This window comes from Haliaeetus albicilla, chromosome 17 (assembly GCF_947461875.1).
Source record: "Haliaeetus albicilla chromosome 17, bHalAlb1.1, whole genome shotgun sequence".
NCBI lineage: Eukaryota > Metazoa > Chordata > Aves > Accipitriformes > Accipitridae > Haliaeetus > Haliaeetus albicilla.
Genome location: NC_091499.1, coordinates 20628034 through 20650921, shown reverse-complemented (window position 1 = coordinate 20650921; position 22888 = coordinate 20628034). Strand labels below are relative to the sequence as shown.

General features: G+C 36.5%; 1 protein-coding gene across 1 annotated transcript in view; it reads left to right on the top strand.

Annotated features, from left to right (window-relative positions):
• The window catches only part of ATG5 (autophagy related 5), an 84283-nt gene that overhangs the window by 48198 nt on the left and 13197 nt on the right, over positions 1–22888 (top strand). The window contains exon 6 of the mRNA XM_069804967.1: positions 9045–9162. Within this exon, the coding sequence (XP_069661068.1) occupies positions 9045–9162 (118 nt within the window). The remainder of the gene's footprint in view (positions 1–9044; positions 9163–22888) is intronic.

The window sequence follows — 22888 nt, the reverse complement described above, 5'->3', positions numbered from 1 at the left end:
GCAGTGCCAGCCTTAATCAAAGCACACAAAATCGTAACTAGAGCATCTGTTGGATGACTTTGCAGAGACTAATTAAAGAAACACTAGAAATAGTCTTTTGATTTTCTTGTAATGTTTTTTCGGTCCTAGCAACTTGGAGAGTAAGTAAAATAGAAAAATCATCAAAGGTATACAATAAAGCCATGGGGTGTTTGGGAGAAGCCCTTCATAGGTTGGAAGATTTGAAGGAGGGGAGAGGAGCAATGATTACAGGATAAAGACAAATCATGTTGTTGTGTTTTATGCCTCTCATAATAGAAGCTCAAAAAATACTGATGAAATTTGAAAGGTGACAGATCTGAAATGGATAAAACAAGAGATCATTTCCTTTTGTGTGTGTATGTGTGTACTTCAGCTTGTTGAGCTGAAAGTCAAGGGTGAACTTGCTGCCTTACGAAAGAGTTGAAATTTATAGGTTTTTAACAGATGATTGAGGAAGAGTGAGTTCTTTGAAGCTTCTTTCAGTCTGTGTATGTATTTCTTCTTGAGTTTAACTTTAGCCAGTTGTCTCATATATTCAGTAACTGCTTGTGGGGGGACATTGCTTGAAATGCAGAGGAAGAGAGTTGTAACTTTCATTTAGTTTGTTTTACTGGGGCTCTGTGGATGCCTCTTACAACCTACTGTTCTAATATTTCAAATGAAGGCTAGCGGAGTAGAGCAGTTACTGATTTTTAGCTGAGTCTCTGTAAAGGTATAAAAATAAAGGTTAAATCTGAGTAATCAGTTTGTGAGGTCTACTGCTGAGAGTTTCTTTAGTCCAAACTACACTAATATGCTTTCTAAGAGAATGGTATGTTCCTTCTGGCAAAGAAATTGGCAAGGATAAATTGTATGTGCTGGCAACAGTGTAACCAGTGCTTCTAAGGAAATTATTTAAAATAAGGGGACCATGTCCTTTTTAAAAAATAAATAGATAAAAATAAAAAGAGGTATTTTAGTGTGTTTCATTTTGATCCTGGTTGAGCATTGAGTTTCCTGAATGTAACCTCTCATTTTGTCACTGGAAAGTTCCACTTAGTGTGAAAAGCTGTGCTCTGGAGTGGCAGAGACAACCTTGCACTGCGGCTGTAAATTAGGCTTCATGTAGAAATAAGCTGGTTTTACTTTTTTTTTCTTTTTTTTTTTGCTAAGTGGGACAAGCTGATAGAAATACCTTGTTTCAATATTCTAGTAGAATAAATATTACCAGCATTTGAAATTCCTCTTGTTTGTGTGTCTGTTGTCATCAGAAAGCGGTGATTTGCAAACAGACCCTTAAAGACTTAGTCGAGAGCGTTGCAGAGTCTTGGGCATTGGAGCAATTACAAAGTAGTTACCTTGCGTCCTTCTCACAAACTAAGCCAAAAATAGAGGTACAAACTTGAGCCCATCTTTCTCTGGAAGTCTGTGCTTGTTTTCACACTGGAATTGTTTCATTGTGAACCTGTGGGCATTGAAAGTGAGAAAACAGCTTTTCTTGAAACTCCTTGCATTCTGGCAGCTTAAGAGCTCCTACAGAATCTTTGGAGGGAAGAGAGGTAAAAGTCAGTTAAAATGGTTTAATAACAGAATTACAGATTCTGTCCTTCCCACCCCCAGTCTGTGGACTGATAGCATTGAATTTGGTATGTTGAAGTAAAATAATCACTTAAGGAAATAGAGGGTGGTAATTAATACTTTTTAATGCAGAAATTCAGGTAACTTCTTAAGATTTAATAAAACAATATGAATATTCTGAGCAGCTTAATTTTCTGTTTTTCTAGAAGTCAGTTTTGCTGTTACCACAAGACCTATAAATTGAATTTTATAACTACAGCTTGGAGCAAGTCTGTGACGAATAATACAGTGATTTTAAGGACAGTGATCAATGTTCATTGCAGTACAGAAAAAATACTGGACTAATAAGAAAGTGATCCAGGGATATTTAGAGGCATTTATTGAACTAGCATTCTCACATTAGATTTCTTTGGTGGTGGTGGTTTTAGTTGGTCAATATATTAACATTGTATTTTCTCTCTTGTATTGTAATTCCAGTTGTCTGAGGACAGTGAACGTAATGTATTTGTTTCATGTTTGGCTTTATCACATCCATCGTGGTAAAACACAATGTTAAACTGTATATAATTTAACAAAGATACATGGTGACTAAAATGATTTTCCTTCTTTGGAAATCTTTGTGATAATTTCAGAGTCCATGGGAAGTCTCCCTCTGTTTTAGTGATCTATTTGTATCAGAATTTTTATTTAAATGGTCTTGTATTTTGCTTCTAGCAGGTAACTTGCTTTGAGTTGCTTTAATAGGTGGTTTTTGTGGTGTAAGATTTCTGTGTCTCACATTGGCTTTTAAAAATCTCAAAGTGTTGTCTTTGGATCATAGGTAGTGTAGTTCTGTCTGACATAGTAACCATTTTTGAGTCTTGTTTGCGATCATATAAGTTGTGAAGTGGAAAGAAACATCATTTCCTTTTTTTTTTTTCCCCAAGTGTGTGATAAAGATGTAAGAATCAAACAGGTTTTTTGCTTTAAATATGTCTTGTATCAGAGAGTAATGTGGGTTTTTTCCTTCTGCTTTTCAAACTGCTCTTTGAGTAATGGCAGCTTGTTAAGAAAAGGCTTCCTTCATTTGTGTTCAAATGAACAAATTACCTTTTATTGAATTTTTGGGGAAGTGGACACAATTTAAGTTTGTAAGTAACAAACATGGATTATTTTACATAATTTAAAAAATTAAATCTGTAGGTTTGTGGCTAACTTACTGGATTGTAGTGTTTGTGCATAGCTGTACTATACTATAATTCAGTAGTGAAATGAAATTACCTTGACGTTGTGTTTGAGAATTTAAATAATGGATTTCAAGTTATGCTGTAACTTGAATCTCTAGCCTTAGAGTGTACAAGTGTATTATTTCTTAGCACGGTTTGAAAATACTGTTTCAAGGTTATCCTGACTGAAGCATGAAGTGATTGCTTATAAAATAGTTGATGAAGAAGTGAGTATAATAATTTTTTTAAATATCTTTTGAACTAAAATAGAGACTCCAGCTGACGCACAAATCTTTCAGAACCTATTTACTTAGAAGCATAAACTGGAAGGTATGCTGGGAAATAGCAGTGATTGTGAATAGGGAAATATTTTAAGATTAAGAACACAAGTTAAAAATTGCATCGGACCATAGGAGAGCAGATCAATTTAAGAAATGCAGTGTCTTCTCTGGTTTTTAATTTGAGATTACAAATGTAGGTGAAAGGGAGAATTTGAAGTTCAACATCACAAGTTTGTGCCTAGCTTCAATATATGCTTGCCTAGCTCTTTGTAAGCTTTTATTAATTGAATTATGAAATAGGAGTAACTTACCAGTATCAGTTAAACAATATTGATATATTTAGCTTTACTCTGTTGTAGAGTTAATTAGGATGAGAGTATCGCAGTAGATTCTTCTGTCATCCTAGCATAAGCTTAAGATGTCTTGATAGGTGGAACATAAATTAATACTTCAAAATATTAAATAGGTTGTATGAACAAGAAATATGCAGGAAAGTGAAAAAAGGACTGCTATAGGTATTGGCCAGTTATTTATACAGAAATATTTTGCAGCATTTAATTTAACTTAAAAAATTGACTTAATCTATTTGAGTTACACTGGCCATTGCAAAAGCAAATGGTTGTTTTTTACTTTTGCTTTTGTTTAAGGAAGAGCATGATTGGAGATAGCAAGCCTAAAACAGCAGCACTGAATGGTGGGGGAAGAATTAGAGGTCTACGAACACACTTATAAAGCATTTTATTTATTATCTGCTGTGATCACCAGCTTATGTAGCCTGCAGGCATCCCAATAATGCAGAATAATCAACGTGAGTTGGACTAAATATGCTCTTAGATTTCTTTACTTTATAGTCACCTGTTTGTTTTCTAGCTGATGGTAGTCAATGTTTGCCCTGCTATTCAAATGTTCTTCTCCTTTATACATCGCTGATGCTATTTGTTGCATAGACTGCCTTGCTGGCTTGTTTTGGCCATCTAATGTTAGCTGTTTACATATGTAAAAGCTCTCTCCAATGTGTTATTTTTTATTCATTGGTGATTTTTTCCAGAAGCCAGTCAAATGTTTCTATTGGCCTTTATTCTGCAGGTATCAGGATATATGAAATGAGCTTAAGAGCCAAGTAACCCATCTTAATATGTGACCAGTTTCTGAATGAAAGTCAAAATATGCAGCAGTTGAAGCAACTGTAGATAACATTATTAAAATCATAAAACCTGGGACAGGAGGTCGGGCAAGTTTAGGAGGGCTACCTTAGGCTAGGTCCTCAGAACTTGCTTTTTTTACACACCCAGAAATAGTTCTTTCCCATTCTGACAGAAATTCTTTCTTACCTGCGTTTATTGGTGACTTGCAGTCTTAGCTGCCACTTCCATTTAATCTTTCAGTCTGATAACCTGCCTGTCTAGCTTCCAGTGAGTGCAGTCTTTTTTTTAAAACAAACAAGGAAACAACAGAAAAAAAACAAAAAAACCCTCCCCCAAAAAACCAACCCCCCCAAAACCCAAACCGCAGAAACATTGCTTGTGCCTTTCTACAATGAAGTGCTCAGTGATTCTGGTCTAATATTAAGCAAAAAGAAGCCGAAGATACACACCCAGAAATACCAGCAGAAAAACTGCGTTTCAGCACCAGTGAAAGAGCAGTATTTCAGATGGGGCTTTGCAGTATCTTGCTTTCAGACAGACATGGCATTGTGATGGGTCTGTGACTACAGCAATTTGTCATCTTTTCAATTAGTCACTTTTTCATTGTGCATTGAAATTTTTAATTGAAAACATTTCTACAAAGTAGAAGACATCTTAGGAAATATATGGAAAACGTACTTTTGAGTAAATATTTAATAAAATTTATATAATTATTTTTAGGGAGTAGTTAATTTTCCTGTACTTTTCTTTTTATATAAAATTACTTTATTATGCAAATTCTTATTATTACTTTTAAAGCTTCTTGGTTGAGTTTAAATCAGTTTAAATAAAATAATAAATTTAAGTTATGAGAGGGTTTTTTTAGTGTAAAGTGATTCATTACAAAACAGCAGAGACTATGACCTTGACAAGTTACTGAAAATATGATGGAGTATGTAGGGAAGTCTGAAGTTTTACAGTTTTAGGCTGCCAGTTTATGCACATGTGGGAATTGGAAGGAATTCTTTTTTTACTTTGTGAGTTCAATATGTATGGTAACTTTTATTTGTTTGAATACTGTTAGAGTAGGAGCAGAGTATTTAGGCAGAAAATACAAATCCCTTCCTCTAGATGGAAATATTGGTAACTCTGTGATTTTTCCAGATTAAAACCCAGCAGTTCATGAGTTATGTTTTTCATTTTAAGATGCATCCTGTATAAAATATCTGACTAATTAAATTGTGGATTTCATGCAGTGTTTGATGTTCTTTTAATTCTGAAAAGGACCAGGCAAGCTGACTTTTTTTTTTTTTTTTTTTGGCAGGATGATAGGGAAGAAGGAGTTACAATTGCTAGCACAGTATGTAACTATATAGCCTGTCTCTGATTCTGTGAGGCTTTATGTTGCCTTAAAGGGCCTCTTAAAATTTCCCCTTACCTATAACTCTTCTTAATGCCAGTATACCTGAATAGGTAATTTTAATCTATTTTTTCTCACTGTAGTGTAATTTTGTTTTCACTGTCACTTTCCTATCACCATTATTGTTTAAACTTTCTTTTTAAAGAGTAAAGTCTTCATTTGTTCTGCAAAGCACAAGATTTGTGGTGCTATGTAGTAGGATAGAAGAATGAGAAATTTCAGTTGCAAAAAATAAGTCAAACTTTCTAGGAAATATGTTAGAGTTGAATATTTGCTTTCTTAAAAATTTGATGCTAAATTGTGGACATGATCAGCGTAAAATACATTGCAAATTTTGGGCCAGGTGATTGTCTTCATACGCTCATATACTCGAAGGAATTCCCTTTGTAGATCTGTCATCAGCAATTACTGATTGACTCTCACCTGTTGTATCCTGTAAATGCATCTGGTGCCTTTTGAACACCTCACAGCTACACAGGGGCTCGACTGTAAAATAAAATAATTAAGCGCTATATTCTGTTGAAACTATGATAATATTAGTAGGAAAAAAAGGTGGATACTGTACACATACATGCTTTAGGCCTGATGTAGATTATTTAATATCATTGTCAGTTAACAGTTTTGCAGTGATGTCTTTGTGGGTTAGATTACAGATAGTGCTGTTTCGTATGATTGATTAAGCAAATACTGTACATAACATTATGTAAGCAATTACTCATGTTGGCCATTCCTTCATGTGTTGTTGTAGTAAATACTAGAGTAGAAAGCTGTAGTCAAGTTGGGCTTATTACTAGCTACCACACTTCAGAAGGGGTGATGGTAAGATTTTTCAAAATTATTTATGCTCCTATATGTCTAAGATACTTTGAAAAGTTATTCTATAAATGTTCTAGATTGTAGGATGGGACTTTTGACTCTTTTAATGCATAAAGCATCAGCTGCATGGGAGGGAAGAAGTGTAAGCATGTTGGGATAATACTTTGCTTGTAGGATTATATTTGTGAACCACAATCTGTATCAACAATATGCAGTTACTTTTATCATTTTAACATTGATGGAGACCAGTGATTTTTATTTACATTACCACATCTGTATTGCTCAACACTTAAAATATAAAATTGAATTCATTTTCTGTAATGTTTCATGATAGCAGCTGAGGATATTGCTTTGCAGCAGTCAGCAGCTATGTGGGAGTTTTTAGAAAATACATCTTTGGCTTTTCCCTCTTGGCATTAAATTATGGTAACTAGGAAAAAAAAATCATTGCAATTTATTAATAAATAATGAGAAACTGCACTATGCACTTGGGAAATTCTTATCTTAAAAATTTATTGATGATAACCACCTTTGCCTGCATCCTTCTTCTGGTGTGTGTTTGTACTTCCGCTAGTTCAGATGGTGAGCACTTGGGAGCTGTGATTAGACTTCTGTGAATAATTGATTTTTTTTTTTTTTTGTTAGAATAAACTCAATAGAAAATTGTTTTGGCTGTAACAATGCTTTAGGTTTTTTATCTTTTTTTTTTTTTTTTTAAAATGGTTTGGAGGTACACTTCTTCAATATAATGTGCCAGAGTTCACTTCTCAAGTGTGGATCTATCTGAAGTGGATCCTGCTGGCTGTGTGCCTCCCATCATTTTTCAAATGTTCAGACATTTCCTTAGCACTGTTTGTATCCACATTTCTGCTACCCTGAGGCCATAGAAAATTGACTACAGCAGCTAGTCAGCTCCTTCTGATCAGTCTTCATAAGAAAAACTGGAAAAAGACTATTTTTCCATTTTTGGACACTGTTGGCAAGAAGTAACAAGTAGCTGTGTGTCAACAGTTCTGCACTGTACTGCCCTGGAATTACTTTGAGGTAGTGTACCACTCTTATGAAAAGACTCCTTGCCCTGCTGTTTGAGAGGTGAATGGCAATTAAGTTTTCATGGTTAATCTACTGCCTGTGGCTTTTCATGTAGGTAGGTGACAGAGACCACATTGTAACTTCCTTTCAAAATTAATTTTTAACTTTCAAATTTTTTACTATACTTGGCTTTTTTTTTTCCCCTGAAAACATCTATCAGGAGATAAAATACTTCTTGATGTTGAGTTGTGTTGTTTTGTTTCTATTTTCTAGTTACTGTAGTAGGACAGGAACCACTTTCCAAGTGGAAGGAAACTAAATTTGGAAGGGGCAGTGGCTTGTATTGCTTTTTCTAGTTAAGATAGTATATGATGAAAGTGTAATTTACTGGAGCCCAGTCACCCATAATGCAGGCCACATCAGCTGCTTTCTGGAGTTAGCTGCTAGCAGAAATTTGTCAGTAACAATTTAGAGCTTGATTAAAATTTTTATGTTGGTTGAATGATGTTTTTAACTTCTGTTTTCTGGCTCAAGTGCCCAGTTTGGGAGGAGAGGTCAGGTTGTCAGGAAGAAAACTTCTCCTGTCCTTCCAATATCAGATGCTTGCTGACCTTGGGGTTGCTTATACAGATACTCAAAAGAAGGGGATTACCTTAACATAACCACAGTTCTTAAATAAGTGCATGTATAGATCCCATAAACTACTTTGCTTCTTCTGCAGTGTTGGGAGTTTTATTGCTTATGTTGTGGACAGTGACTGGCAGTAGTTACTGCCAATTGATTTGCTTTCTTTTTATCTCCAAAAGAAATTGTTAGATCTTGCACATCATCATAGGACCCATAGTTGAAGTCATTCTGAATTCCTGTGCATATCTGTAGCAGACTTGAGGCATATATGTTCTTTACAGCTGACTAATTCCTTAAGCAGGCAGAAGACTCTAGGTTGTCTGTCAAAGCACAACAGCTTTTTGTTTGTTTGTTTTAAATTGTACTCTGTTTCTTGTGGCTGAAATAGTTTGAATTTTTCAACATAAAATCTACTGGAGAAAATTCACCTGGCTTGAGCTATAAGGGTACTTGTTTGCCATTGAAAGTGCTTAATGTGTTTCTAAAAGGAGGAAGATAGACTATTGTAGAAGGTATTGGATATTTGTTACAGTGTTGCTTTGACTTGGCAAAACATAGGCCTACACTGAGCTTCTAAGTTTGTGTTCACTGCTTGTTTTAATTAAATTAAGAATATATTGAAATGTTTTGTTCAAACGGATACTATTCCCATAACAGAAGGGGTTTTTTTAAATTAAAAAAAAAAAAAGGAATTTAACACTTTTATATCCACGACACTGTTTATAAATTATCTTCACAGTTTTCTGGAGTTTCAACTTACTTTCAATTGTTAAAAAACAAATTCCCCTGCATTTCATGATATGAATGGAATGCAAGGGGGGGAAAAAAAAAAAGAAATGCCAGGTATTTCTTCTGCTGCAACCTCTCGTTCTGTCCTGTCTTCTGCCTGTCTCAAATAGTAATACTATATATTTGCATGGTCTTTAAATTGTTGGTTTTGCTAATTTTGTTATTAAAACAGGCGACAACAGAGAGACCTTTTATACAGAAGCTATTTCGACCAATTGCTTCAGGAGGACAGTTGCATACTTTGGGAGATCTGCTAAAAGATGTGTGTCCTAGTGCTATCGCCTCTGAAGGTACTGTAGAAATAACTTTTGTCCAATAAGATAATTTTTGCTGTTGATTTATTGTTTGAGTGGGTCGTTGTTTTGTTTAATATGGGGATTTTGGAGGTAGAACTATGTCTCAGTACCAGAGTTTGATTTCGCTCCTTCCTGGCCCTTTAGCGTGCTCATTATACATTACCTGCAGTGTTTGGAAAGGATAAGATTGAGTCCTTAGGCACTCATGAAAAATTAGTGTCTGGAAGTTTTATTTTAAAATTTGTGTACTCCTTTGCTTTAAGAATATTTTTAAAAAATGCAGAAAATTAATGCGAATGTTTTTATTAGTAACAGCATGTGGCAATGTCAACAGAAGTTTTATTTTAAGTTACTTTTAATTTTATATTGCATAAACTTTTCATGTGTAAAACTCCAAAATTGATAGAAATTGAAGATGTTTTCAGAATACTTTTTTTTTCCCTGTTGAAGCCTAACCTTCAAAAATGCACAAGAAAAGAAAGTGATTTTTATAAGTATGTAGTAGTTTCTGTATGGTTACTAAGTAGTATTGTATGACAAGACACCAATTAGTTCATGTAGCATTATATCATTTCATACAGTAGCATTTGTTGATCAGCATTTATTCAGAAAAATAAGTGTTTCTGGATGTTATTTTAGCCTCAAAGATTACAACTATTGGAACTCTGCAAATTAAGATCAAAATAATTTAATGTGAAACATTTTTCATCTTATTCTTCTGTCATCTTACCAGTTCCTGTAAATGGGTAACATTTTTCAGTCAACAAGTTGCAATTTGTTTCAAGAAATGTCTGATATTCTAGAGAAGATTTTGGCACAGAATTTACTGATGTAGTATCAGCACCTTTGACCGTAAAGTACTAAATCTGAAATCAGTGTGAAAATCTGTAAGATGTTGTTGTACACAGTAGTTGTGTAATTCAAAATCAAACAGTTGTCATGGATTTCTTTACATATGGTGATCTTAGAAATTAACTGAAATCTCAAAGTATTTTTTTACCCCGCTTTAATACTTGTTAACACATGGAAACAATTTCCAAAACCAAAAAAAGGTAAGAAAAATATGGAATATTGCTAGCCATGTGTCCATTTTTCCTAAAGCTACTATAAACTTTAGAGAGTAATTTTAGGTAATGCTTTCAAGTAACTGTCCAAAAGATAAAGCAAGGTACAAATGGATACTTGAATGTTAGCACAAGCAAGTTTAACCATTTTTAAATGCTTAAGTATGAGGATCCTACAGACACTAGTGAAAAGGTACAAAGTGAATTTAAAAAAAAAAGGGGGGGTTTAAGAAGAATGGTGCATTTTGACTTGGAAGGCAATCGAGCACAAATTATATGAAAGAAACTCAAAAAGCATTTATGCAAAAGTTATTCCAGGATGTAATGGATGATAATTTTTATGTAGATTTGCTAAAGCTGCAGATGAGGAATGTGCTAGTTACTGCCTTTATCAAAAACATGAATGCAATGTAATTTTATCTGAGTACTAGTTCCTTGATGCTTCTGGGTAGTAGGCGTTCTTTTCAGATGTTGACATAGGCACCAACCTTTAATAGCAGAATAGAAATGTGCTACGCTAATTGCTTGGTTCATTTTTGTTAAAGGCTAAAAAAAAACCCCTATACTCTTTGCTCAATGGGGGCAAAAAATGCTGATTACTTGGAAGAAACTAAAATAGGTACTATTCTTACACTTAGGAGGAGCAATTTGAAATTTAGCAGAAAGGTTTCCTTGTATTGGAGTATACTTCTCTGTTCCTGTATAAATCTGCTTAAATTTGGTCTCGTTTTGATCCCTAAGATTCTACTGAGTAACTTGCTCAGACTTAGAGTTTAATAAATTTGATCCCTCACATGGGTGTAAGCTATCTAGGATTAAGCAGAATTTCTCCTGTAACACAGCTTTGTATTGTTGCATTGTTCAATTGTTCTTATATTCTGAGTGTTCTCCTTGCCTTCTGGTAGATAACAGAAGGAAAGCCGTCTGAGCTAAATGCAGAAAATAATGTGAACTCTTGAGGAGATATGGAGGTATACTGATACATAGAGCCAGTGGAGGTGGAGGCAGACTGACTGATCAAGTAATTTGGAAGAAAATGACAGATCTGGGAGTCATTAAATGTGATGGGAAAGCGACTATAAACAATGAGGCAGGATGAAAGAGATTAGGGCAAAAGCCAAAAACTGACATAACTGAACACCTGGACAGAGTAAGTGGGATAGGAGATACTAAAAGGATGAGGGAGAAAAAGAAGCATATTGCATGTGGATCATACACTGAGATTGTGCAAGGCATCCATGAAAGAATGGGAGCAGATGTCTTGCTGGCGAAGTGATTTGGATGGTCTGGAGACCCATTTGGAGAAGCAAATTGAATCAAAAGTTGAAAAGAAGGGCAGTTTGCACTGGCAGAAGAAGATGCAAGTGGATACATGGTCAGGTGGATCTGGAGATAGTCATATAGGGGACTGGGGGAAACTTGTTCAGGGTTTGCTGTACAAGTAGACTGTACCCCAGACAGGAATACAAGGTAGAAGATTAAGCATGGCAATATGGAAAGAAAAAACACCTAGGAGATAGATCAGGAGGAAGCAGAACCAGGACAAAATGGAGAGATGATAAAGGATCAGACTTAGGGAAAATGACCTGAAAAGATGGATGCCCATGACAGCAGTGATTCTTACTGCTGAAGAACATGCACAGGTAAGGTTAGTGTACTTAAGAGGTGTGAAGTGCAGCAGTGGTTTAGGCTTGACTGCTTCAATTCATCATACTTTGTTCACTGATGATTCAACTTAGCCAATAAGGGAACTTTGATTATTCTCTTGCTTGGCTTTATCCACTCATCTCATTCCCTATTCAAATGTAATGTGCCCCATATTAAGTGTTCATGCTCTACTACACCTTTGAGCTATTAAAAAAAACCCCAACACTAACTCACCAGACTGCATAGTGCCACTTTTGAGTTTTGCCTATAGAAATGTTAGCAGTCATAACAAGGACATACTTCCTTCTTTCCCAGCAAGTGGACTAGACTCCTGAGACTACAGAACCTCAGCATGTCAATGCTGCTGAAGTCTCAATGAAACCCACTTAGTCAACTCATTTTCTCTCTGATGCTGGTTCACCGAGAGTTTAACAAGCTTCCTCGGTCAGTAGATGCTCTATCAGTTCAAAATGCAGAGGAGATTGTAGAGCTGAGTGTTCCTATTCATTTTAGGGGCATGTGAGAATTTAATTTGCAAGCATTTTTTGGAAATCTGGGAAGCTGCATAAATGTTTTTCTTCTAAAATAGCTGTATCCATTTGAAGTTGAATACTTGAAATTTAGGAGGCGTCAGAGTTGTAGACTGCCTGTACAATCTTAATTTCGATACATATGCACACTGATCATTATACAGCTTATAATCACTCTCCATCTCTCATCTCCCTTTGTTTTCTGTGAGACTTTTGTCTTCCTGCCCAGGCTGGGCATATTTTAGTGTCAGGGCTGTGTAGTGAAAAATAATTGTCCTGATTGTTGAAATGATGGATGGGGAATTAAGGTACTTTGGGAAGTATTATAATTTAGGCAGCTGAATACTGCCTTTGGGAGTTGAATTCAGTTCTTTCTCCCCTAGGGAGTTCATTCAAATGTGATACTAGGCAAGCTGAGTGTAACAAAACCACCCATTTTATAGCAAGGAGCACCAGAAAAATCCAGTGATCAATGTGAGTGTGTTCTGCTGAACAGCTTGCTCGCTTGTACTTGGAATCAGCAAGAGCTCTGAGGCTTTGAGTGTGCAAACACCAGGCACTGTCTGAAGTCAAGTTCTAGGCCTCTCATTACTATTCTTCTTTCCCACCCTCCAAAAAATGGATACTTCTGGCCATAATGTCTCTTTGACTTCAGTTTGTGATCTATAAAATGATGATAAGACAGTCTCTTTCCACAGGAAAATCTGATGAAACAGTTTATGAAAGAAAAATAGCTTGTGGTCAAGACTGACTGAATTTCATCATATTAAAAACCATCCTCTTTGGACCTTTTTTGGTATCTTCTAATTTTTGTTCTTGTAAACTTGTTTTGTCTTGATCTACAGTTTATATTTATTCTGCTCAAGGCATTAAACTAATGTTGTAACAAAATAGAATACATTGTCAAAGGTGTATTAGAAAATGATGGCAAAGTCTTTTCCACATCTGGGTTTTCAGACTTTATTCAGTGTTATCAAAGTTTAGATTTACTAAATTTTTCTGAACAAAGGAAAAAAAAAAGTAGTAGCAAAGGTAATGTTTATAGCAAAGGTAATGTTTAAAGACATAATAGATATTGGTGAAGCAAGTTGTTTTCAACCATTTTCTCTCTTTTTTTCAAAAATGTAGATATTTTTCCAAGACTGTTTTTTACCCCCCCCTCTTTAGTGAATTAATGCATCGGTGACATTAGCTGCATCTTTTTGTCAGTGCAACACAATCAATATGAGCTGCTCTTTCTGTTTTTCTCCATCTGTTACCTTTTTTTGTTTGTTTGTTTTTCCTCTATGGTTTTCTTTTTCCAATGACTTTTCACTCAACTGGAAGCTTCATGGTAATTGTGGTGATTGCTTGTCTATGGTGACATCCGTAACTGAGCTTTGTGCCGTGGGAACACACAGCATATACGATTTTCAGACTCAGCATTTGTAGCCATATATGTGAGCTGTTCCTGCTGCCAGATACTTGGGGACCACCACAAGAAGAGGGAGGGAAGGGTTTCAAGAACCACCCACAGTGTCTATATGCCTTTGCTTTAGGAAACGTGGATATAATTAAGTCTCTCTTTTAACTGTGCTGAGAAAAAATATTTCAATGAAAAAAAATATATATATATGTGGATTGAATATATACACTGATTGTTGAAAACACCATGTAAAGAACACTGTCAGAAGTAGAACAGGTTGAATAGTGACATTAAAACACTGATAGTGAAAATGGTCTTTGTAAAATATTGTGTTGATATTACTTTGGACTGTTACAGACTGTGGGTAACTGTTTAGGTACTGCATTTTATTTAAATTGGCTTATGAAACTATTTATTCAAGGCTTTTATTGTTTGTTGAATTGCTCTAAAAAATAACTACTCGAGCAGTTATTATCCCAACCCATACTTCCCTCTCCCTCCTCAAACTGGTCCTTTATTCAACTATGTATATATTATCCTGCTTGGTGGATGCTGTACAGTGCTCACCTTTTCTGGATTGCTGAATAGTTTCATCTGTTTAAACTGTTCATCAGAGGAAAACTGATGGATAAAAGTTGAAGGCTTTTTGTCATGGGCATTGTTAGACCAAAGGAAAGAGTGGCTTCTACTTGGAGTCTGTCCTTTAACTCTTCAGACTGCAAGGAGTGCTAGCTTGATTTTTTTTATCCTTAATTACTGCAGTGGAGTTGTTGCAGAGTTTATAGCAGTTTGGAACCCATTTGTCAAAATGCATATCAATTAATTTATACATAACTAGTAATGATCAGAAAGTGTGAAGAAAAGCAGTACTTCAAATTAGAACAAGCATTAAGAAGCCAGTATAGTTCTTAAAACTTTCGGCAATTACATTACCTTGACTGTAAAGGATACCATGTTCCTCTAGAACAAGAAGGAGAATGGCTAACTTTATTGGTAGCAAACGTCTTTAAGAATAATGCAATGTTGAGACAACATGCAGGGAAGATGCTCTTTTTTTACCTTACAGTACTCCTGCTGTAGTACTGTACAGTACTTTCTTCTGGAAGACTAGGTTAGAACTGATCTAATAGAACCCTCTCTAATTTTCTGTCTAAATGAGTATTTAGACAGTAAATGTGTTAAATCAGATATTTTTCTCATTAGCTGAGTAGTTTTTCTTTTTCCTTGGTGCCTATATAGCTGCTTTACAGGCAGCAGCTGTGGTTATGTGACAACAGAAATAGTAAGACCAAGTCATCACAGAAAGTGTATCACCTTGCATTTAATATTGATGCATTTAATTTGTTACAATTTTTTTTTTTGTTCTGATCCTCCTGTGTTGACGTGAAGTTTGGCAAGCAGTGAAGTCCTACTTGTCATGTTTAATAAATATTAAAATCAATATTCTCAGACACAAACTAATCCAGTAATCACTTCCTCTGTATTGCAGCCTACTGTAATCTCTTTCGGGCGTGTTATTATTTGGGTTTTAGTTATTGCAATAATAAATTGTAATTTATCAGTTACACAGCAGTTCATAAATGAAAGACAGATGCCTCAGTCTGAAGTTATACTATGGATAAACCTATGCTGTTTATTAGTACTTATTTTCTGTATTTCCATAATTATTGTTTACTGAAATTTGTCTAAGGGCTGCATACAGTTGAAATCGAACTTGGGAGTTCTGTGGTTGTATAGATAATACTTCACTTGCTATTTGTGGACTACTTTTCCTGATCCCCTAGAGTTATTGGGAATCCTTACTAGAAGATGTGCAATTTCATTTCAGTTTGCAGTATTTTAAAGTAAGACTTTGCAAGTTCTGCAATTTGAGCATATCAAATTGTGTTTAGTTCTCTGCTGTGATCATATCCTGTCTGGGGCGGGGGGGGGGGGGGTGTCTGCTTGGTTTTGTTTTTACGTTTGTTTATCCCTAGTTGCTCATACTTAAAACCAAGGCAAGCTAGTCGTTTAGGTTTTGGGCAATGTTTAATTATTTCTGATCTTGATCCCAGCATCATGGAAGAGTGGCACTTATTTTTCAGTTCTTTTTTCAACTTGTGTTGACCCATCTTATTTTTTTTCGTGTCAATGGGTCTACAGCTGTTCCCTTTCTTTTCCCTGCATCATATTCATTCAATATCTCTATTCTAGTCATACATAACTCTTGCTGTCCTTTGTACTCTTTTAATATCTGCTTTTGCATCCTTTAAAATTGGCTCTTCTACTTCTTTGATTAAATTCACCATAATTTGTATAACTATTTTTGTAGTTTTTCAAACCTTAGCTGATTTCCTCATAGAAATAGATCTAGATTTTCAGGGACCATGCCTCTCTATCAACATTCTTCCATTCCCCAGTTTAGATCTCTTGGTTTTCAGATGTCCTCCAAGAAGACTAATGTCCTGGTTACTCAGGGAAGTCCAGAATAAAATTGTCCAGTGTCCCCCTTTTCGTTCACCATTTTACACTCCTGAAATCATAAAAAAATCCTTTCCAGCCAACAGTCCAAAGTCCTTGTTTCACTTCTCATAGACTGTGCATTATGTAGTTTTGAATCTAAGCTCATGACAGATGTCTTTTTTATTTTAATATGAAACACCCAGTCATGAGGACTCCAGGGTTAGAATCAGATTATTCTGATTATTCATGCTACAGCTTGTAAACTCATTGTCTGATCTTTTTTCCTATGCTTGTGGATGCCACTTGCACAGACAAAAGTTGATCCTTTAATTTGACAGTTCTTGTGTGGTAAAGTGGAATTGTCAGCAGTAGTTCCAGTTCCAGAAAATTAGGTGGTCTTTTAAATAACTCAAGAGTCATTACTATTTGTGAGAAGATTTAGTGTATTATGGAGGAACAGGCTGAGATGAAGCTTGATATTGCCTGTGGTCTCTTAGACTGACTGCATAGTTATACTTTCTACGCAGGTAAGGAAGAGAAGATGTTAAGATGATGTTGTTGCCTGCAAATATAGCATAAGATCACATAGTGGATATGGTAGAACACATTACTTATGGGTATTCTTCCCAAAACTGCTAAGTAACAAAATTAATTATCTGTGCCTGAAGGAGATGGCACCATGGCTATTTTTCCCTACTGTCTAATAACCTCTGTCTTACTGAGATTAGTTAGATTAAGCTACCTGCTTACAGCAACAATGTTGTTTATGACAGATAAATAAAATTAGGTGTTATCTATCCGTTGCTGTTAGAGAGGTCATGCTGCATTTCCCCACAGTTTTATGCATCTGATGATAGGTATTCCTGTTGCCAGTTAAGGGGCCTTTGCTTCCAGAAGTAGTGATACCAGTTCTGAACTTCAGTGTTTATCAAATTTGAAAAAAAAGTGAATAATTCACAGTGATTTAAAAAAAAAAAAAAATTGTTTAGTAGACATTTATGAGGTTCCTGTAAAAGAACATCCTAATATTGTAAACAGTTCATTTAGAAATGGTGACTCATCTTACTAGAAGGGGATGAACACAGTATGATCTTACATAACTACAGAGCGGCGACTGCAAGAGGAAACAGTGTTGAGTTCAACAGAATGCTTTGAAGAGGCAAAGGGTTAAAATGATAGAAAACAGAGTTGTTCTGGGGGAGGGAAATACTTCTTTCCTCTTCCACACCAGAAATTTAAGACACTGCATAATGCAAAGATAGAAATTGTATAATGCAGAAGGAAACAGTTTTCCTCCACTGCTATCATGTCTAAACAATTCTGGATACAATTTTAATTTGCCAGTGTTGTTGAAGTCTTCACAAAACTTGTTTTGATTTTTGTCTCATGCTTCCTTGAAGACTCAAATGGTAAACATTTGGACATAATGACGCAAACAGTAGGCTATCAATCAATCCCAGTTTTCACAGCATTGTTGTTCATTCAGAAAAGCTGTGTGAACTGACCTCTTTCTACAGCAGTGTCATTAATTCTTTCAGAAATAAAACAAGGATCAAAAAGACTTCCAGGATTTTTCTCTTAAGACTTGCTGTACTGAATGATTTTGTAAAATTAGGGATCAACTGTTTTCAATTAACTCTCAGCTTTTTGTAATGTATATTGTATGAGAGACTACATATTAATTGTTTTTGTTCTCCCTCAGTTTTCTAAGTATTGACTTCCAGTAAATTAGTCAAACAGAAAATTGAATTTAGATTAGATTTGCTATGTAGGCTCCTAATTTTGATGCAAGTGACAAGTAGTGCAATAGAAGGAGATAAATGTATGCAGTGTGAATGTCTTTGAATTGACATGAAATATAACTGGGCTTGGTCTGTCTGAAGTCAGAATTAGCCTGACCTGGGTTTACCATGGGAGCTGCACAGCAAGGAGAGGAGCAGCACAGCACCATCCCAGTCCATGCTGCTCTGGGGGTGAGCAAACTTAGGAAGCTTTTGCTCCCCATGTCTAGCTAGTAAGTCTGACTGCTTGTGCTCTCTGCAGGCTGGTCTCTGCTTTTCAGTGCTGTGGAGGTACAGTGTTGAAATACTTTTCCAAGCCACCTACATTTAGAAGTATAACTAGCCCCAGTCAGTTTGAGGCAGTTTATTAGCCACACTTTCATCCCACATGGATGTGACAGTATTGTGAAGGGTTAGAAGTCTTGTAGTGTGCAGGCATATGAAAAGATGATTAAAAGCTCATGAGTGATATGAATTCTAGTCCACTGTCTCCTCTACTACAAGAGTCATCTTGCAGGTCAGAACTGAACTTCAAACCACTACTTAAGCTATTCCACCCTCCTTGTGTCCTTGACTCAATGGTGCTGTCCGTGTTAGAGGAGGTCATCATGTACATCTCCTTTCTGGTGTGAGTCATTATTTGTGCCTGTTATCTTTTCCTAACCAGGCCATCTGCTTGGACTATCCTTCTGCATCTGCCTTTCATCTGTCTGACTTCCGATTTTTTGATTTTTTTTTTTTTTACACCCACCCACACACCTACCTGCCCCAGCTGCTTTTTTTTTTTTAAGTTGAAGTGAAAAGATTTTCTTGTTTTTTCTGTATTAAAATTGCAAATTGCATGCCTTATGATTTAGTAGTTCTTTTTGATCAAAAGGGGTGGAAGTCCAGAGGTTGTCTTGAGATTACAGAATTAATAGTCATGACCACAGAATTAATAAATATAGAATTAATTTGTCATGACTACACAGAAAGGTGCAAATAATCTGAGAGTTAATAGTGTGGCAGCTGTGCTGTTTATATGGCTTCTTGTTAGCCATCTTCATTTCTAAGAAAGCTTTTTGCATAATCACGGCTTCTGTGTAGACAGAATGTTCTGGCTTGCTTGCTGTCAAAAGAAAAAACATGGGGATCTGCGGCTGGTTGTGATCTTTCTGCATAGAATTTCTCAGGAAACAGCAAGCATAACTTGGTTTTAAGGATTGCTCCAACTTTACGTCAATCAGCTATACAAAGATTATCCATTTGGTAGATTGTGAGCCCTCTGCCCCTTTCCTAGTGGCAAATGGGAAACTTAACAAGTCTAAATGCCGGTCCCTGCAGCTAGGACGGAGTAATGCTGGGCACAAGTATAAATTGGGAGAGGAGTGGCTGGAGAGCGGTCCTGCAGAGAGGGATCTGGGGGTGCTGGTCGACAGCAGGCTCGATACGAGTCAGCAGTGTGCCCTGGCAGCCAAGAGGGCAAACCCCATCCGGGGGTGCATCAAACACAGCCTAACCAGACGGTCAAAAGAGGGGATTATCCCGCTGTATTCAGCGCTGGGGCGGCCTCACCTTGAATACTGTGTGCAGTTCTGGGCCCCACAATTTAAGAAGGATGTGAAGGTCCTCAAATGCGTCCAGAGGAGGGCAACAAAGCTGGTGACAGGGCTGGAAGGAATGTCCTACGAGGAGCGGCTGAGGACTTTGGGCTTGTCTAGCTTGGAGAAAAGGAGGCTGACAGGCGACCTCATTGCTCTCTACAGCTTGGTATCCGGTGATAGGATGTGTGGGAATGGTTCAAAGCTGCGCCAGGGGAGGTTCAGACTGGACATTAGGAAGCATTTCTTTACCGAGAGGGTGGTCAAACTCTGGAACAGGCTCCTGGAGAGGTGGTCGATGCCCCAAGCCTGCCAGTGTTTAAGAGGCGTTTGCACAATGCCCTTGACAACATGCTTTAACTTTTGGTCAGCCCTGAATTGGTCAGGCAGTTGGACTAGATGAGCATTTTAGGTCCCTTCCAACTGAAATGGTCTATTCTAGTCTAGTCTTTCCTCTTCCATCCACCAACTTTCCTAATATCACAAGAGTAATGTGCTTTTTTTCTTTGTGACTTAGAAGTGGTTTCTGGGCATGCACACGCATTCATATTTGAAAGGGGAGAATGTAGGAAGAGGTACAACAAATAGGGAAATAATCCTGTTTCTCGGACAAGCCTTTGGAAGTTTGTTCAGCTTCAGCTAAATTTGTTCTGTTGGCCACCCAATAAGTTTTATTAGTATCAGACTCCAGACTGTTCTCTTTAAATTTGTAAGAAGGCCAATGACTTTATTGAGGCACAAGAGTTATTTAAGTCTATTATTAACGTAGTATGAAACGGAGAAAGTAAAATCCTCCACAGAGCAAAATAACTTTTTCAAAATTTAGCTTATTCTGTTTGGAAATCACGAGCCAGCACTTCTAAAATTCTCTGCAGAAGAGAGGTTGGATTTTTAATCCTAGAGCCGTCTGCTTCATGGCCTGCAGTAGAGCTGCACTTCCTGGGACCATCAGTGTCGTACCCCCAAATCCCTGATGAAGTGCTATGGATCTGAAAATGTAGGCAGTCAAGAAAAGACTGTGGAAAATTACTAGAAACTGGGCAAGTTTTCTGTCAGTAATCTGCTGTGCGTATGAGTTTTAGGAAAACTGTTGGAATCAAAGCATCTTGACAAAATATTTTGTTTGTGGTGAATTTTCAGTTTTAAAAGGAGTATTTTTTGTGTTTTAGGAGGAGACCTCAGGTTCTTTATGCACTGTATGGACATTGCAGTGTGTTCTCACAGAATTTATCAATTAGACAAAAGATGATTGAAGAGAGACAAAAAGGAAGGAGAAATTAGAGGCACAGAGGGGTGATGTGGCTTGTACCTGGTCACACTGAGGTCAGTAGCAGAGTTAAGAATTGGATTTTTTTGAATCCTGATCTAAATCAGTCTGTCTCGTCCCAAGAAGATCACAGAGGTCACTCAGTATGACTGAGCCATCAAAAACTTCACAGAAAAAAACCCAAACAAAACCTTTCTTCTACTTTCTCATATATCCTCGCTCACAGAAACAAGCATGTCTGCAACAGCTAAGGTACACGAAGTATATCGACTTACAGGATATTTTTTACAATTAGTTCCATAGAAAATGTGAGAGTGCTCCAAAATTATTTTTTTTTGGTAGAGGTCATCATCCTGTTAACATTCATATGCTGTATAATCACTGCTGCCTTTAGTGCTGTAACTGGTGCAAGTGTAACTGGAGACTTCAGTGGGTCTACCAAAGCTTTCAGGAGACAGCAGTAAACCTCTGTGAAGACTTGCAGCGTGAAGTTCTCAACCAGGACATTGCAGTGCACAACTGGATTTAGACACTGTGGTGTTAGTGTTTTTATTTATACTAGTGAATAAAAGAGGGCTGAACATGTGTTGTTTGTGCTGTATGACTATTAGCAGTTCTCTGGCATAATTTTGGTCTAGGCCAATTAATACTCTCCCAGAAAATTTGACTAGTGTTCATGGATTAACAGTCTGCAGACTATTCTCAGTAAGCAGTATGGAAAGGGAGATAATTTAGTTGAATAGACACGAGCTGTGCTCTGACACTTGCCCTGAGGTCCAGAGAGTCGGTTCTGGTCCATTTTGTGAGCTATATCTATACCTTTAACAGGGCTGAAAAGAAGAGAACCTGCAAAACTAAAGGACCTACAAAAAATAATTAGGAGAAAAGTAGCAGCCTTACCAATTGTGTAAAGCAGAGTAATCCACTAATAAACACTATTTGCTGTGTCTTACTCTCTTCTCTAAGGATTCAGCAGCACTTGTTAGTAGTAGTTGTCCCCTTCTTGAATATCATTTTAATCAGAGATTTCGATAACTTCACATTCAGTGGATAAATTGTGCTTTCTGTCTGATTTGGCACTGGTAGCGATTTGGAGAATATTTGTAAGAAAATAGAGGTAAAACTTCTCCTTATGTCAAAGCCAAAGTCTTACGCAGTGGCTTGGCATGTGCATGGAGGTGCTATAGTCATTGAAGGTTTGAATGCCTCTTGTGCTCCTTGCCCTTTTTCCTGATGGTATCATCACTACACTTACAGTAGCAAAATGCAGTGGGTATCTACACTTTGGGAAACTTCACTAAGTCCAGGCTCTTAATGCAAACTCTTACCGGCAATTTAAGCAAAGAAGCCAGATGTATGGACCAGATACACAAATAGATGCCATTCTGCCACTTGTGATGTTGGGGATCAGTATCCTCAGATGGAAGGGTGGTTGCAAAGCCAGCTCTCTTTAAATTGCAAACTAATGCAGCAAAAAATTGTAACTTATTTCAGAGCTATGTACCTGTAGTGTTTTGTCCACATAGCTAATGATTCCTAGTAATATTGCTAACTAATTAATGATACTAACTTAGCAAATTCTGTTTGCAAATGCTGTATATATGTGTTATAAGTTTTATGGATCTACTTTTCTGCTGTAAAGTGGAAAGATACTTTCTGAACTCTAAAACAAACAAAAAAACCTTGTTACTAGCCAAACTCTCCTTAAAAATAAAGATTATTTGATAATCTGTCAGCTTTGAAGTGAACTCTCTTGGTATTTTGGAATGGAAAAATGAAAATGAACTTTGGATGAAAATTTACTTCCAATCTTAACTCTGAACAGGTAGCTGTTTTGTGGGGAGGGTTATTTTATTTTATTTTTTTAAAGTTACTGTTCAGTGTAAAAAGCCCTTCAGGTATTCCATTACTTCTTTATCCACTCTTTCCTGAGTTTTGCAAGACTAAATTCTTTAATTTTACTGTGGTAGAGATCTCTAAACACTTTAATCGACTAGCTGTTCA